We start from the raw sequence: 18495 nt of genomic DNA on the forward strand, positions 1-18495 counted from the left end.
ACAGCTGGGATGCAACCGAGGGGGTGTCCCACTCTGTACTCCATCGCCTAGTCTCAACTTATCCAGATGATTATTCATTACCAAATTAAAATCTCCCATACAAATGACGTGAGCATCTGGGTAATTCAGGGCAAAACTCAATGCCTTCTGGATAATTGACATATTAGCCAGGGGGGTTGTAGATCAGAGGCGTATCTAGGCTTTTTGGCACACGGGGCAAGAATTTGTTTCGGCGACTTGCACACTTAGCCATGTACCCACGAGCTGCTCTCCCTAATGCTCTCAATGTTCAGTAAAAAACTGAAAGCAGGATGAGAAGCTCGTTGTCGCAAGACCATAACTATGAAAATCGCATATGAGTGAAGTGTCCATGTGATGACACTGGAACCTGCAGAGCTGAATCCTGACATTGCAGGCTTCTGAATTCTCACAACGAATGCACTGCACACTTTTAGGATTCTCCTTTGCCGATGTACAGTCAGCACAGCACAAGTATGTGATTTATATACTTCTGGCCACATTCTGACTAGACGTGTCCGGCCTCGCTCCGTTCATTTTCATTGAGTGAGGCCATGTCTAGTCAGCATGTGACCGTATGTATGTATATTACCAGCACAAGAGAATCCTAACAGCGTTCAGTGAGCACTGTGAGTATTCAGAAGTCTGCAGTCACATAGAATGACTGCAGACTCATCACCGACCTGGACAACCCCTTTAATGTTCCTAACATAAATAAAAATTAAGAGAATAAGTCAGTGTCACAAATATTATTTACATCCAGGTACCTTATAGATGACGTCGTCTCTGGAGTCGTCCTCCTTCTTTATGTCCAGACCCCATGATGCGTTTTCTCATCCACATCTCGTCTCTGCAGACTTCCATCTTCTCCGGTCTTCTGCAGCAAATCTCCACACGATGCCCTTAAAGATAGAAGTGTCATTATAATGCTCCTAAATAAAAATATCTGCAATATACTGTCTCCTCACACTGTTCCCCTCCCTCCTCATACTTTCTCCTCTAACATCCCACCTGTTCACCATACTGTCTCCTCATATATTTACCCCCACACTCTCTATACTGTCGGCTCACACATTCCCCTGACTCCCCATACTGTGTCTGCACACATCCCATCACCCTCACTCCCCATACTGTGTCCACATACAATTTTCCCATCGCTACTCATACTGTGTCCACATACATTTACCCATTCACACCCCTTCCTGTCTGTACCCATCCCCAATACTGTTTCCTCATACATGCCCTCAAACATACATATTCTTCATTGTGTCCTCAAATCTCCCCACACATTAAATCCCCCCACTCCAAATCCCCCATCCCCAATCCGCCACACACATTAAGTACCCCCATCCCCACTCCAAATCCCCCCACACATTAAATCCCTCATCCCCACTCCAAATCCCTCACACACAATAAATAACCCCCCATCCCCACTCCAAATCCCCCCACACATTAAGTATCCCCCATCCCCACTCAATAACCCCCGTCCCTACTCCCAAATCCCCCCACACATTATGTACCCCCCACACATTAACCCCAATCTCCACTCATTAACCCCCCACACATTAACTCCATCTCCACTCATTAACCCCCATCCACTCATTAACCCCCATCCCCACATTAACCCCCATCTCCACTCATTAACCCCCACATATTAACCCCCATCTCCACTCATTAACCCCTCCACTCATTAACCCCCATCCCCACTCATTAACCCCCCAACTCATTTACCCCATCCCCACATTAACCCCCATCCCCACACATTAACCTCCATCCCCACATTAAGCCCCCATCTCCACTCATGAACACCCCCCATCTTTGGTGGTTCTTCAGCTCCACAGAGGAGCATACTTAGCACCAGCGTTCGCTTTGCGCCGGGGAGTGACGTCAGCAGCGTGATCACATGACCTGATCACGCTGCTGACGTCGCTCTGACCCGGCGCTCTGGTCAGAGCTTCAATTGTACTGGCGTCGATGTAGACGCCAGTACAATTGCTGCCTGGGAGCCGGCGCGGCCTCCTTCTCTGCGTCGGCTGTCAGCTTGACAGCCGACACAGAGAACAGCCGACACACAGGACGGGGGGCGGCAGAACGCAGCCGCCAGGGGGAGACACTGCAGACCGCTGCATTAGGCGGCCCGACTGCGCCCCCCTGCTGGCTGCGCCCAGGGCAACTGCCCCGGCTGCCCCCCCCTGGATACGCCCCTGTTGTAGATACACAGAATAATATATTTCTGAGAGTTAATTAGCGCATGTACAAACTCAAACCGTCCTTCAGGATCTTTCCGGGCCTCCCTGGTCTCCCACCGAACATCCCTATGTATCAACAGCGAGACTCCCCTCGAATAGCTGGTGTGAAAAGCATGTATAAACCACTGTACCCATGGTTTTTGCACCCACCGAACCGTATCCCTGGTCAGGTGCGTCTCAACCAAAGCCACAATATGAGGGCGATATTGTCTAATTTGTGAGAACACCTTAATTTTCTTTCGGGGGGGGGGGGGGGTTTATGCCTCTTGCATTCCAGGTCATACAGATCAATTCAGAACCCATTCCCGCCCATCTGGATATATTGCACTGTGGTACCCGAACAGAATGCAGAGATATCACCTAGAGAACAAAGTTGGCATCGGCTGCAGCATTTACCTAAATAACTATAAAAACTAAAACCTTGGAAAAAGAAAAAATAGAACAAGAACTTAGTGATATAGGAGCACAGTCTCACGCCCCCATCAAAAAATAAGGGGATACCATCACTGAACACAGCGTCCGATATTGTTGGTAACTGGATACTCGCCGAAAGAGCTTCAATTAGACCTGTAACTGAAAGGATCCAAATTAACAGCCTTCACATTAGGATTCCTTCGCAGGGGACCCCCCATGGGACCACAGCCACTCAGCCGCCTCTGCTGGATCCGTGAAAAACACGGAGGTACCTCCGTGAACAACCCGGAGCCAGGCCGGGGGTATCATCGAGTACACAATGTTTCTGTCCCTGAGCCGTTTCTTGACCTCGATGAATTGTGCCCGCTGCTTCTGCAGTCCCATGGAAAAGTCCGGGAAGATTGAGATTACAGCATTATTGAACGTGATGGGACTTTTTAGTCGCGCAAGACGCAGAATGGTGTCTCTGTCTTTACAATTAAGCAGGCGTGCCAGGAAAGGCCGAGGCGGAGCCCCCGGAGGCAGGGGTTTTGTAGGGACCCTATGAGCTCTTTCAATAGCGAACACTGAAGAGAATTCATCTCTCAGGGAGGTCTTAAGCCAGCCCTCCAGAAACTGCTCAGGATGCTGACCTTCCGAGCGTTCAGGCAGACCAATAATGCGGATATTATTCCTACGCTTTCTATTTTCCAAGTCATCCGCCTTTTGCTTCCAAGCATTCATGGAGCCCGCCACCTTCGTTAACTTGGCCTCCATAGGTGTAAAGGTATCCTCCACCCTGGACACCCTCGTCTCCACCTCCGTTATACGTCCCTTCATGACTTGCATATCCTGACGAAATCTCCCCACCTCCGTGTACACATCCTCAATTTTCTCCGTCAGGGATGTCCTGGTCAGAGAGAGAGCCTGCATCAATTGCTCAGACGCCTGTTTAAGGGTCAACTTCTGCTCCGTCTCCTCCTCACCCCCGGAAGGGTGATTTTTGCGTTGAACTTGAGAGGAGGTATTTCTATGGGGTTGTGCACTTTCGGAGGGATCAGGTCTTACAAACTCTTTTAGTTTTTCTTCCGCTCCTGGCCCCTTAAATCGACTCATGACTGATTGCAATATGATCAAGTGAGACAGACAGAAATGTGTGCCCCGGACACTTCCCACCACAGAGGACAATCACAGCAGGGTTATTAATAGTTATAATTCTAGTTCAGGCTGCAGATGGGAGGCCGCATACAATTGTGAGCACTATTCCAGGAGAGTTCCTTGCGGCCAGGGGAGGGAGAGGGAGCCCCACAGAGACAGCAGCAGTGGGGGAGGGTGCTCAGAGCCTCCCTCAGTAATGGCGCCAGCCGGCGCAGTGAGGAGTTAATGGAGGGGGAATGACACGCAGGGCCCAATTTTTCAGGGCACTCACCGCGTGTCCCCTCTGTCTGCCGATATCTTCACTGCCCGCGGTGCAGCTGTGTGGACCGGCGCTGCAGCTCTCAGCAGCAGAGCTGCGTGCCCAAGATGGCCGCCGCCTCGTGGAGGAGCAGGATCAGCCGCCCGCTCCAATCTCTCCAGCCGCCCGTCTACAGAAATCACCTCACATCCTCTGCGGGGCACCAGGGGGGGTCCCAACGTCCAGGAGGTCCAAATGGCCACAGGTAAGTCGCACAAAAAAGGGTCCAGATACCAGGTTTTCTCAGGATTCTGAGGATCTCTCCCAGCAGCGTCTTCTCCTGCTCGCTACATAGTGATGCCCCTGTTTCACTCTGTTTTGTTACTTCTCTACTGCTTTCTCACTAACTGACGAAATTAGTGCCGGTCGGTGGGGTGTATACTGTGGAGGAGGAGCTAACCTTTTTCCGTACATAGTGTCAGCCTCCTAGTGGCAGCAGCATACACCCATGGTTTCTGTGTCCCCCAATGAAGGCTCCGAGAAACAGATTTTACGGTACGAACCCAAAAATCCTGTTTTCATCACATCCAAGTGTGGAAATGATTATTATTCCAAGATTTATTAATTAAAAAATGCCTTGTTCTTGGGAAAACCCCTTTAAGGCACTCATTCAGAGGTTACAGATTACTGACGTGGCCGGTAGACAGGGTCTGGTAAATCTATTTGCACCAACTGAAGTGACTACATCTCCCTACCACTGTAGTCACCGTGGAGCAGCCATCCTCTTCTGATATTAAACGCCATACCAAGAGCTATTTACAAGTTGTCTATACACATAAAAAGCCTGGGAGTCCTAAATAGGATTCTGAAAATTCTTTTGGTCAGCACCCCGACCACCATCTGATGACTGGGCAGTCTAGAATACCCAAGATAGCTGCTTTAAATAAAGTTTTGGAAATTTCACCAACATGGAAGTCTGTCTCTCCCATATAAACCCCAGTGCTGCCACAGTGGATAGAGAAACATGATATTTAAAGGAAATTTGCAGTGTTTTTACTAAGTAATCTGAGAGCAGCGTGATGTAGGGCCTGAGGCCCTGATTCCTGTGATGTGTCACTTACTGGGCTATGTGTTGCTTTTTCAATAATATCAGTATTTTATCAGCAGGAGATTATCGCTACAGGACTAGTTGTCTCCTGCCTCATAGTCAACTGCTCTGTGTAACCCCACCACTGATTAGCAGCTTTCTGGCTATGCACAGTGTACACAGCAAGGTGCTAATCAGTGGTGTGGGCAGGGTTATACGCAGCTCAGCATTCTGAGCTCTGCTAATTGAACTGTGATTGTATCAAAATGACAGCATTCAAAACAAGAAGTGACACATCGCTGGAATAAGAGTCTCTGCCCCTACATTGTGCTGCTATCAGATTTCATTAAAAAAAAACTGCAGACAGATTCCTTTAAAAGGGGCTTTCCAATCTCCTAATGTGCTGGCATATAGTGAAGTGCTGCCATTTCTGAGAATAAAGGGCATGGTGTAGTGTCCTCTTTACCGTTCACCACCTACACAGCCGCCCCTAGTGATCTGCCATACCTTTAGGACGGGTGCATTTCATTTAATTGATCCCGGATATATTCTAAATACATGTAGGGAAAAAATCCCCCAAGATCCTACAATCTCCATATTTTAATCTTCAGACAATCTTAATAAAAACTTCTTTCTTTTTTTTTGCATTTATGTGTACAGATGAAGGATTGAAGCCGATCCCCAGCAGCCATAGCTCTGATTGTAGCGGGGAAGTTGTAAAGGAAGCAGAGTGATTACGTCTCCAGTGGACGTATAAGAAGAAATACTGCTCGCTCCTGTCTCATTGACACAAAAAAAAAAAAAAAAAAAGTTTGACTTTACCCAGATTGTCTGCGGCTGTGATCGCACAAGGAAATCTGAAGCAATCAGCCGTTGGATCCACAGCTCCACGCCTGCGTGTGTTATTTCCCACCAGTGTTAGAGATTGTGCACTGCTCCAGCAATCCGAGCGATCACTCACGGCAGTCCCGTGGCCTCCAGCCATTTGTGCTTTATAATACCTTCATGATAGCAATGAGCAGTTAATGGAGTAAAATTGCTCCAAATAAAAGATTACTTTTTTTTTTAATTCGGAAAAGTGAATAAAAAAGAGGGTCTCCAGTAGTTGAGAGCCCGCTGCAGCATTTCTCATGGCTTTCCAAGTAGGAATGAATTGGCTGCAATCACTTAGCTTTTGAACCTTACATCGGACCCCATTGTTTTCTCGTTTTGGGGGACAGGAAATATGAAGCGTTTTTCCGCACTTTTTTCACGTGTTCCTTTCTATAGGTTGCTGGAGAAATCTCACACTTATGAGCACTTTCTCCTCTTCTAGATATACGATAACATCTGAATAAGCCACCTTCTCGGTGTTGGTGCCAAGCCATTACTCTACCGTTAGTTCTAATGTCCGAATGCCATCATGTATTGTCCATAGTATTACTAAACTCTGGATGAATGCCGACCTGGAGAAGATTGCTAGACATTTGCAGAATAAGTGGCTTCGGCCCTTACAAGGTTCTAATCTTCACTCCTTGCGCACAAAGTGGGTGCTAAGACTTTGCAGGTGACAATGCGAAACGTTGGTGCCAAATTTTGTATACCGGACATTAGATTCATCATTTATTGACTTATTTCATGTATGTTTTTTTTAATTTCCATATGGAAAGCTATCTATATTTTTAGGCGTTTTATATTTTTAGGCCTGGTAAGCGTTGGTTGTTAACCAGTTGAACTCTGTTTTTATATTTTATCACTCGCAACAGCTTATTCCCACACATTTTACATTATTTATCCAGGTTATCCAGTTCATAAAGGGTGGCTTTCATCACTCTAGACTGCGAGACAGCCACCTTCGACTGACCATGGCTCCAGCATTGACTTGTGTGTAAAAGAAGTGTTTGTTTCTATTTATTCTGTGTTGCAGTCACAAAGTGAAATGGAAGTGCACTCATACAGCAATAAAGAGCGCCATTACAGTACAGGTCCAGGCATATTGGGGGAGATCCTGCTACCCTGATTTAGATGTGATCCTAATTCTGGCACACTTGCATCTCAAGCGGCTGTGAAGCATTAATGCAACAAAGTGTGGACTCCATTTGTAATCTTCAAGGGAATCTGTCAGCAGGTTTTTGCTAAGTTATCTGAGAGCAGCATGATGTAGCGAAGGAGACCTTGATTCCAGTGATACGTCACTTATTAGGCTGTGTACATAAAATCAGTGTTTTATTAGCAGGAGATTATTACTACAGGACTAGCTGTCTCATGCCTCCTAATCAACTGCTGTGTAACCCTGCCCCCACCACAGATTGCCTCCAATCAGTGGTGTGGGCGTGGTTATTCAGGGCTCAGCATTCCAGATCTGCAGCGGAGAAAAAAACAGATTCTATACCAACTGCTGCAATCAGTAAGCTAAGTGACATATCGCTGGAATCAGGGTCTCTTTCCGTACATCATGCTGCTGTCAGATTCCATTTATTGGCTTGCAAACATGGCATATCACAGATAATGGAGATCTGAACAGGATTGTGCTTGGCAGTATGCATATGGCTAATCGGTGCCATTGTATGACCCATGTGTATTAGCTGTAAAACAGGTTTCTTGAGCTTGGTTGTTAGTCAATCAGCGTAAATGTGGGAAAAGTTCACACAAATTAATGACTATGTTCCATGCTCCAGAATTCTGGCTTAAGGTTTTTGTGCACTAATGTACAACCATTTCTTAATCGCTGCAGTCTGTTGCAGAAAATACAAAAAATATTGTATATTTGCCTTCCGGATTGGTGACACTCACTGCAATCACATAGGATTGTTATGTCACGTGACTCCTGCAGCCGTTCGGCGGCTTATGATTGGCTGCAGCCTTTAAAAAAAGGTTTATTCCTTATGAACACCTCTCTTAATTTGTCCCCTCCAAAAAAAAATAAAACTGTTTCTTTCTTTGCACCACAATTATTATATGTTTAAGAAATGTTTTTTTGAAATACTTAACAAGGTGGTGCTGCCTAAAGGAAAGTGGGCACGAAAGGGTGTGACATAAAAAGTGTGCCATAATTCACCGGAACTTGGTGCATCAAAGTAAGCCAAGTAATAGTTGGTGTAAACTTACTGCTCCAAATATATCAAATCGCAAAGCTGATTCAAATTGGTGAGAAAATGACAAAAGTCGCAAAATCTTTGTGACTTTTTGAAGCTTTCGAGCTTTGATGACTCAGATCCATCATGTGTGAATCTCTGGTTGCAGTGTAGAGCTATGTGAAGGGGCCCAAATTGTCTACTTGCTGCATATGGTTGATGATGTATCCAGCTAAAGCTTCATTCAGGCCTCCGTATAACATGGACCGTGATGCACGGACTAAGAATGGGTCTCCTGTTCCGAACTCGTAGGAATGTTTGAGGCTGTTAAATCCAGGTCTTGAGACCTGCTGCCGGCAGTCCGTACATCGAAAATATTGGATGGACATCTGAATGACGATTTATACCTATTTTTAAAAGACAGTTACCCAAGAAAGTCTAAGCTCACATTGTGCATCCTAAGGATATGTTCACATGTTACAGATATGATGCAGATTTTTCAAGTTGTAAATCTGCAGTGTATTAAAATACCAAGACCTCATCCTCAGATGTCTGTGCGTAGCTTGACCTGCAGTATGGATTTTAAATCCACGGCCAATCTGGCGCAAAATGTAAAACATTTCTGATACAACTGCAGCATATGCCACATTTATGATGTTTTCGGTACTCCCTTTAGGTTATGGTTACAACTTGTTTCGTGACCAGAAACGTATGTGCAACCTGTCTATGACTTACATCAAAATTGTTGGGGCATTGTCGATTGTCCAAACAGCCAACAAAGTTGATTTTTGTCATGGATGTGTCGCAGGCAACAATTTGACTCCTTTAACAACTATTGGTTAGGATGTCACAATGCAACACCACAATCTCCGTGTAGGACCACCAGTGTTTCTCTATTGCCCTAAGAGGCATTTATGAAATACAATCTTGCGCAACTCACTATTCCCTTCCTGTAGGTAATGTGGCAATGGATATCTCTTGTGACAGGAACCTGTTATACTCACACACTTTGTTTTATTTTCTTACAATAAAATTGTGAAATTTGATTGCCTTATCAGGTATGTAAATAATAAAATGGTCTGAATGGGTCCGTATCCGCTGGTGGGACGTTTCTTTCAGCCAGAGAGCTGCAGCGTCGGCTGTTGTTCAGGGATTTGTACAGTCGCGGGTAAAAGTTTTGAGACTGAGACAAATTTTGATTTTTACAAAGTCTGCTTCTTCAGTGTTTTTAGATTTTTTATAACATTGCCATGGACCCAAAATTTCCATGTTTTCTCACTGGGCGACTTGGTTATCACTTTTGCCTTGTGACATGGTCTCCATCGTGCTGGGAAAAGCATAGTTCATCACCAAATTACTCCTGGGTTGTTGGCCGAAGTTGCTCTTGGAGGATATTTAGATCCCACTCTTTATTCATGGCAGTGTTCTATGACAAAATAGTGAAAGAGCGCACTCCCTCGGGTGAAAATCTCCCACACATAAATGGACTCAGGATGTTTTATTGTTGGTATGACACAGGACTACTGGTAGCTCTCACTTTTCCTTCTCTTGACAATCATTATTCCTGATGTTCTAAACAGTAAAAAGGGGGCTTCATCAGAGAAAATAGCAGTACCCCTGTACAGGGATTGGCCTGCAGAGGACTTGAGTAAAGTTATTTTATTTGATGAAGCCTCCTTCAGACTGTTTTGGACAGTCTTGTGAAATAAGCTTATATGTGTACTTAAGTAAACCCTAGAAACATCTGACTAAAAGATCTAAATACACTCAATCTACAAACGTAGTGATAACTAAAATTTGTATCGGACTCAAAACGTTTGGCCACCACTGTACATGACTTTGCAACGAGCATGGAATCCGGGCGTGTATCCACCTAATCAGAGATGTCAAACTCAAATACGCAGAGGCCAAAATTAACAACTTGGCCAAAGTCACAGGCCAACCTTAATATTTATTTAAAAAATGTCTACAATTGAGGAAGTTTATATTTATCATCAAATGTAACGATGAGGCATTTCATATGAAAACAAACTTAAAAGGGGTTGTTCCACAAACAAGATCTATAGAATTAAAATGTACTTTAAGAGTGAGATCACAGGACTGGAGCATTGGGTATTTCCTGACAGGCAGGGGTGTACATATGAAGCAATAAATTATGGGGCCCCATAGTAGATGTTCCAATTGCCCCCCCCCCTCCCCCCCAAAAAAAAACAAAAAAAAACCTGTGACCCCACAAAATATTCTCACAATTTTTTGGCCCTTACAAAGTATTTTTCCTCCTATTGAAAGACCTAGATTGCCCTTTTGTTGCCCCCGTAAGTCATGATGCCAATAAAAGTGACTCCCCAAACAAGGTATGATATCCCCACAGTGAATTCCTCCAAACGTACAATATGCTGACCCTACTGTTCCCCAATGCACCCAGCAAGGTAGTGTGACTCCAACACAGTGTGATTCCCCAACTGTAATCCCCACATACAGCCCTCCACAGTATAATGGGCCCCACATAGTCATCCATATAATATAATGGGCCCCACATAGTCTTCTATACAGTATAATAAGCCACACATAGTTCACCATACAGAATAATGGGCCCCACATAGTCCACCATACAGAATAATGGCCAGCACATAGTCTTCCGTACAAAATAATGGCCCTTAGGCCGGAGTCACACTGGCGAGGAATACGGGTGCGTGAGAGGCGCAAAAAGCACGCATTAGACACGGACCAATGATTCTCTATGGGGTCACTCGCACCAGGCGTATATTTCTCCGTATCCTCCGCTCCGTGCCACTCGCAGCATGCTGCGATTGTCAGCGTACTACGCCCGTAGTACGCCAATGCAAGTCTATGGGTGCGTGTGACCTGCGAGCAATACGCAGGTCTTTTGGCTGGTGAACAGGAAATGGGCCAATCCATCATCAGGAAGCGTAGACATGCAAATGAGCTCAAAAAGCGCTCCAGACATCCAGGAAGTCAGCCTCCACGGAGTACAGCAGCAGCATGGCGTCCACTTACATAAATGTGGAGATGCTCATTGTGCTGGTGCAGGAGCGTCCAGAAATATGGGACCCACGCGACGCAAACTATGCGAACCGCACAAGAAAGGAGGCGTCATGGAGGCGCATCTGTCGCCAGATGTACCATGACTTCGGTGACAGACCACGTGATGAGCAGCAGAAAATTCGTAAGTGCAACCATAAAAACATCAACCTTAGCGCGCGCTATAAAATGACTCTGCAATCAGCCCCCCCCCCCCTTCCTGGGCATGTAATTTTAGCCTCATGAGGCCGTTACATTAGGATGTGACACGTGGCTTCACACAGCCATAATTAGGGGTTAGGCCACAAGCTCCTCATCCTCCTAGCCACTAAAATTAGTTTCAGGGGAGCTAATGAGACCCTGGGTATCGGCCCAAATACATATGCCACCATGGGTAGAACGCACACCCCAGAAGGCCCCATGCCTAGACTACTGTTTGAAAATGTGACCTCTCAAATATGTGATTTTGACAATCTTTCCTGTCACATTGCAGTGGAAGATGTGATGAAACGGTGGAGAAGCATCCGGGACCAGTACCGCCGGGAACGCCAGCAGCGGTCCAGGAGTGGGGATGCTGGCCATGTCAAGCGGAAATATATATATTATGACCGGCTGAACTTCCTAGCCCCAATTCTGGCTCTGAGACCGTAAGTACATACCTCACACCACATGACACAAAAACATTACACAAATACTTTACCGGGACAAAAATATTGATGTATTTTTGCCTCTGTTCTATTTCATAACAGAACTCAATCCAACCTTATGGATCGAGGAACGGCCTCAGAGGCAGAGCCCATTATTGATCCTGTAGGGGATGAGGTGGCTGGCCCATCTTCTCCCCCTACAAGAAGGATGTCTGAAGAGGAGGCATCACAAGACCACCCAATGGGTGCCCGACACAACACACCACCAGGACGGTCTGCAGCTGCAACCTCACCCATCCTGGAAGAGATGGGCAACTTGAGCAGCAGCCCAACTGCCCAGATCAGGCCCTCCCCACAGGCTGCTCTTGCATCACGGCGAATAAGAAGGCGGCGCCAGGTCGCCATTCAAGAGAGCCGGACCCATGTGGACACTGGGGTGCTGAATTACTTGTCCAGAGTCACTACAGATGATGGTGAGGAGGCCTATGCACGTAGCCTCACCCTTTATCTCCGTGCCCTTACCCGTGAGGTCAGGCTCCGTATTAGGGGGTGTATTCAGATCCTGCTTGATGCAAGCACCCCCCCCAATACCCCATATGAGGTGTTTGAATTTCTGGAGAGGTGGCAGCTCTCACCAAGAAATTTAATGCGCATGAGACCATCCACACAGATGCTTGCTCAAGCAGGGTCTGAACAGCCGCTAATACGTGGGCCAACACCTCAACCCCTTCCTCCCCCTACCCATCCTTCTATTCCGCAGCCCCAAATGTCTTCATCAAGCCAACCCCACCAATATGGCCACTTGTACCCACCCAGTGTTGGAGGCTGGTCCCAACCTGGTTGGGGACGATCTGGCTATCTTGGTGGGTATGAGCCACGGGCCTACCAGAGTCAACAAGAAGCCCCTCACCATCATCATTATTACTCTGGGCAGTATCACCAACAGGCCCAGGAGGCTGGACAACAACAGCATCATGGGCAACAGTATGGCCCCACACAGGGCGATGTTGGCCACAATGTCCAGCAGCACCCACAGGCTGTTCCTCCACGTTCCCCTTCCCCTACATATGAGGATTTATGAATCAAAAATTTGGAGATGTCCAGTGACATGTAACTGGTGCTTCTAATCTATACAAAAAAACAGGTGTTCTCCTTCACCAACATTTAGAACATAATTTAACACTCACATTTTTAAACAATGTTTTCCAAACATATGAAACAATCCATCATAACAGGCAACGCTACCTCACGCCTTTCACACAGATATTACATGTGTGTATAAAAAAGAATATTTAAATGCGCTATGCTGTTTTACCTGAAAAGATGAAAATACACTAATCACTTGCTAATGCATAGGAAAGGTGTGCTTGCCTTTAGTTAAGTAGTCAACTTTGTTATTAGCATTCTCTAGTAAACCAATTTGAGGCGACCAGCATTCCCAATATCACGCTCTCAATGTCTTAACAAGTGATTTTTGTATTTTCATCCTTTCCAGTATAGCATGCTTAAATATTGTCTGTTCTACAGACAGGTAATATCTGTGTGAAAGATGTGAGGTAGCCTTGCCTGTCATGGTGGAATCTTTCTATGATTGGAAAACATTATGAGGAAATGTGAGTGTTATCTTATTCACTTTATTTTGGTGATGGAGCTCACCCTTTGTTGCCTAATCAAGGTTAATGTAGGCATGCAGCAATGTTGTAATTGCATAATGTTTGGTGCATTTTTTTTCCGTAATGTTAATGTTACACCAAGTTAAAGAAGGCCCAAAAGGTCTTTTTGGCCATTGCCAAATTTGTGTTCTGGCAAAATTATGTTTGCCTTTAAGCAAAACAAACAAAAAAAAGGCAAAACTAAAAATTTGTCTACTCTACTTAACGTCTCTGTGTGATTTCTCACAATCCATCACAACATACTTACAGACACCAACCAATGCAAAGAAACACTCATAGAATCATAAAAAGGCTTGAGTAATATATATTTAGACACACTTTGAAAAAAAGAAATTATAACATAGACACAGCATTCTCTTGCCAAGACGTTGCCCCCTCAGGTGAGATAAAGTAATTCGTGAATATATCACGCACTTTGAGGCCAGAGAGCGGTCTACGTTGAGGGATGATAGGTGGTCTCACCCTGCGCACATTGTCCGGCCTACGCACAACACCATCAGAGGAGGAACAATCATGTATCCTGGTGAAGTTATGCAGAACAACACAGGCTTTGACAACTTCATTCACATTTTGCTCACTCAACTGAATGGCAGACTGGAGTACCCGCCATTTGGCACAAAGAATCCCAAAGGAACACTCCACCAGTCGCCTAGCACGTGATAGGCGCAAGTTAAAAATTCTGCGCCTGTGGTCAAGGTTGCGCCGGGGATATGGCCTCATGACATTACGTGATAACTGAAAGGCCTCATCTGCCACAAGGACATAAGGGACTGATTGTTCGGGGGAGCCTGGTAGCTGGCGTGGTGGTGGGAGATCCAACTGGTTGGTGCGTAGCCGCCGACCCATTATGGAAGTATTGAAGACTCTAGAGTCTCCCGTCCTTCCATAGGCCCCAATGTCAACAATTATAAACTTGTATTGAGGGTCTACCAGAGCCAACAATACAACAGAAAAGTATTGCTTATAATTGAAGAATTGGGACCCTGAGTTCGGCGGCTTACGCACCCTGATATGTTTGCCATCCAGGGCCCCAATACAATTTGGAAACTGGCAGTCCTCCTCAAAGTCCCTTGAAATCCTTAACCAGTCTTCCATCCTGGGCTCGGGTAGGACCACCTGATGGAGTCTTGTCCAGATTTCTGCACATGTAGACCTCACTATGCCTGAAATGGTGGACTTTCCAATGAGAAACTCATGGTGGAGGGCGGCATAAGACAGGCCAGTGGACAGGAAGCTGTAGAACAACAGAAATAGTACAGGTTAGAATGGCTAAAGTAAAAAAAAATCAGTTACAAGCCGACCAAACTTGGTAGGAAATGAGAGAGAACAACACACACATATGTGGTGGCACAATGACTAAGTGATATGCAGGACATTTTAGATGTAACATTCTGGTGTGTCAGGTGAAACATATTTTGAGTAAGATGAGGGTATTAAACATTGTCCAAGAAGGCCAAAAAACATAAATTAACACACATTATGAACATAGAGAATGTGGTTGTGGAGTACATACCGTATTGTGAGTAGAAGTCGCTCCTCTGCAGATATGGCTTTGCGCATCCTAGTGTCCTGAAAGGTGATCCCAGGGCGCACTGTCTCCAAGAGGCGATCAAATGTGGAAATGCTCATTCGACAGTACTGGTAAAATTTGTCCGGATGCTCCCGCAGAGACGAATAGAGGCGGTGAAAATGCCCTCTTGTGAGTCGTTGCCTCAAAAGTGGATGTACCCACATGCGTCTCCTCCTCCGCGGATCCACTATCACAGGATATGGTTGGCCAAAGCGCCGTGACAAAAGCCAGGTAAAGAGAACCTGCTCGGTTGTATTGAATGTCAGACCCTCTGCCATGCTGCACAAAGAACACCAACACACCTCGTGAAAGCAAGGTGAGAAATGTACAGAATGTAGGCAGCCACCTGTTTCTGAGTGTCTAAATAGGGTGCAGGCTAATGATTTAAATTGTTTGCAGGCCTCAAAACCGTTAAATGTCCATTTTGCAAGGCTGCGAGAAAATCTCGCCATACGGATTGCATACGGAGACACACATGCGCAAAATACGCGACCTCACCTTGCTTACGGATTACCTACGGACCACTATTTAGTGGTCATTGATCCGTATTACGCATGTAAAATACCGTATTTTGCACAGGTTAGTGAGACTCCAGCCTAACATAGTCCTTCGTACAGAATAATGGGACCCACATAGTCCTTCGTACAGAATAATGACCCCACATAGGCCTCCATACAGAATAAAGGGACCCACATTAAAAAATCTTTAAGTCGCTGCTTTGGTCTTGTCAGCAAGCACTCTGATCCTCTCCACTGCTCGGGACAGTGGGTGCTAAACAGTAACGTCATCATGTCCGCTGCGCTGAAACGTCAGATGTAGAGGGAGAATAATGGGGGAGGGAGCGGAAGGCTTCCTTCTTCCCATCATTGCGTTCAACTGTATGGGCATCCAGGATGGCCATACAACTGAGTATGATGCCAGGGGGAAGGGTACCAATGCTGGCATTACGGGCCAAATATGGTCTGCGGGCCAGAAATTGCCGTGTATGATATGTCATTAGGCTGCGTCACATTTCCATTCAGTCATTCCATATTTATTTTCTTATTTTAGGAAGAGAAAAGATAGCCTTCTTTGGGAGACGAAAATCATGAGTGTATGCTGCTGCCACCAGGAGGCTGATACTAAGAAATACACTAAGAAAAAAAGTGCTGTTGGAACTAAAAGAAAAAAAGGGGTTTGATCCCCTATTAGCCAGTTGAAAAAATAATGCTCTCAGTGTGAAAACAAGATAATCTTGTAGTTATGATACATTTTAATGGCTAACAAAAATAAAATAAATGATGATACAAAGCAAGCTTTTGGAACTTCTTAGGTCCCTTGCTCAGGCATGGTATAACAAAGTTTCTGAAGAAACACAAATGTATACACAAACAACAACAAAAAAAGACAGGATGGTATAATAAATGAACATATAACCCCTTAGTGACGGAGCCAATTTGCAGCTTAATGACCAGGCCAATTTTTACAATTCTGACCACTGTCACTTTATGAGGTTATAACTCTGGAACGCTTTGACGGATTCCGCTGATTCAGAGAAAGTTTTTTAGTGACATATTTTACTTCATGTTAGTCGTAAAACTTGTTTGATATGACTTGCGTTTATTTATGAAAAAAATGCAAATATGGCAAAAATTTTGCAATTTTCAAACTTAATTTTTATGCCCTTAAATCAGAGAGATATGTCACACAAAATACTTAATAAATAACATTTCCCACATGTCTACTTTACATCAGCACAATTTTGGAAACAATTTTTTTTTGTTAGGAAGTTATAAGGGTTAAGAGTTGACCAGCGATTAATAATTTTTGCAACAAAATTTACAAAACCATTTTTTTTTTAGGGACCACATCACATTTGAAGTCACTTTGAGGGGTCAATATGACAGAAAATACCCAAAAGTGACACCATTCTAAAAACTGCACCCCTCAAGGTGCTCAAAACCACATTCAATGAGTATTAACCCTTTACGTGCTTCACAGGAACTGAAGCAATGTGGAAGGAAAAAAATTACCGTACATTTAACTTTTTTTTTTACAAACATTTTACTTCAGAACCAATTTTGTTTTTATTTTCACAAGTGTAAAAAGACAAAAAGGAACCACAAAATTTGTTGTGCAATTTGTCCTGAGTACGCTGATGCCCCATATGTTGGGGTAAACCACTGGGCGCATGGCAGAGCTTGAAAGGGAAGGAGTGCCGTTTTGGAATGCAGACTTTGATGGAATGGTCTGCGAGGGTCATGTTGCGTTTGCAGAGCCTCTGATGTGCCTAAACAGTAGAAATCCCCAAATGACCCCATTTTGGAAACTAGACCCCCCAAGGAGCTTATTTAGATGTGTGGTGAGCACTTTGAACCCCTAGGTGCTTCACAGAAGTTTATAACACAGAGCCATGAAAATAAAAAATATTTTTTTCCACAAAAAAAAGATTTAGCCCCAAATTTTTTATTTTCCCAAAGGTAACAGGAGAAATTAGGCCCCGAAAGTTGTTGTGCAATTTGTCTTGAGTACGCCGATACCTCATGTGGGGGTAAACCACTGTTTGGGCACACGTTGGGGCTCGGAAGGGAGGGAGCACCGTTTGACTTTTTGAATGCAAAATTGGCTGGAATCAATGGTGGCGTCATGTCGCATTTGGAGACTCCCTGATGTGTCTAAATAGTGGAAACCCCTCAATTCTAACTCATCCCTAATGTCACGCCGCCTGTCACGTCACTCTCACCTGGGGGCCCGACGTCACCTCTTCCGGAACCGCGGACGCTCCGGGGGTCCCGTCGGGTGCGCACACGCACCTCTCATACTTAGGTTCATGTTTGCACCATGTTTTTTGTGCGCACATGCGCTCTTCTCTGCTCTGTCTCCAGGCCTGTCCTCTCTATGGTATTGGAGGACTTGACCCGGAAGTCCTAGTGATCATGTGCTATATCAGGCTACCTCTTCCTATGGGAGGTGCCTGATTATTGTTGTGCTTCCTGGCTTGGTCTGCTTGTCCTTGCTGGCTGTGCACTGTATTCGGGTCCTCTGCCTTGTGGTCAGTTGTGCCTCCTGGCACACGCTCTGATCCTGTCCTCTGCCTTGTGCTCAGTTGTGCCTCCTGGCACACACTCCGATCCTGTACTCTGTTACGCCTCCCGGCACACCTGCTGCCTAATTCTGTCCTCTGACGTGCTCCTTTGCACGCGTCCTGCTTTGCTCGCACCCGGGCGTGCTAGTCGGTGCACTCCATACGTGCTCTTGTGTACCCGTCTTGCACTATCCTGTATCTAGCGCACCCCCGTGTACATGCCTTGTATTGTCCTGTACTCTCTGTGCCTCCGTACACTCGCCCTGTACCCTGCATGTCCCTGTGTCCACGCTTTGCACATTC

At 45.5% G+C, this 18495-nt stretch overlaps 1 protein-coding gene across 5 annotated transcripts in view; it reads left to right on the forward strand.

Moving 5' to 3' along the window:
* The window catches only part of PASK (PAS domain containing serine/threonine kinase), a 119454-nt gene extending 103065 nt beyond the window's left edge, over window positions 1-16389 (forward strand). For 4 of the 5 annotated variants that reach the window (XM_073581201.1, XM_073581202.1, XM_073581204.1 and 1 more), the window contains exon 18: window positions 5804-8073. In XM_073581201.1, coding sequence (XP_073437302.1) covers window positions 5804-5877 — 74 coding nt within the window. In that variant the 3' untranslated portion in view covers window positions 5878-8073. Of the gene's footprint in view, window positions 1-5803; window positions 8074-16178 lie in introns of those variants that run through there. The other variant, XM_073581203.1, reaches the window with a different exon arrangement.
* The last annotated feature ends 2106 nt before the right edge of the window (window positions 16390-18495 follow it).

Source organism: Dendrobates tinctorius, unplaced genomic scaffold, assembly GCF_039654945.1.
Source record: "Dendrobates tinctorius isolate UK_male_01 unplaced genomic scaffold, ASM3965494v1 ptg000069l, whole genome shotgun sequence".
Classification (NCBI taxonomy): domain Eukaryota; kingdom Metazoa; phylum Chordata; class Amphibia; order Anura; family Dendrobatidae; genus Dendrobates; species Dendrobates tinctorius.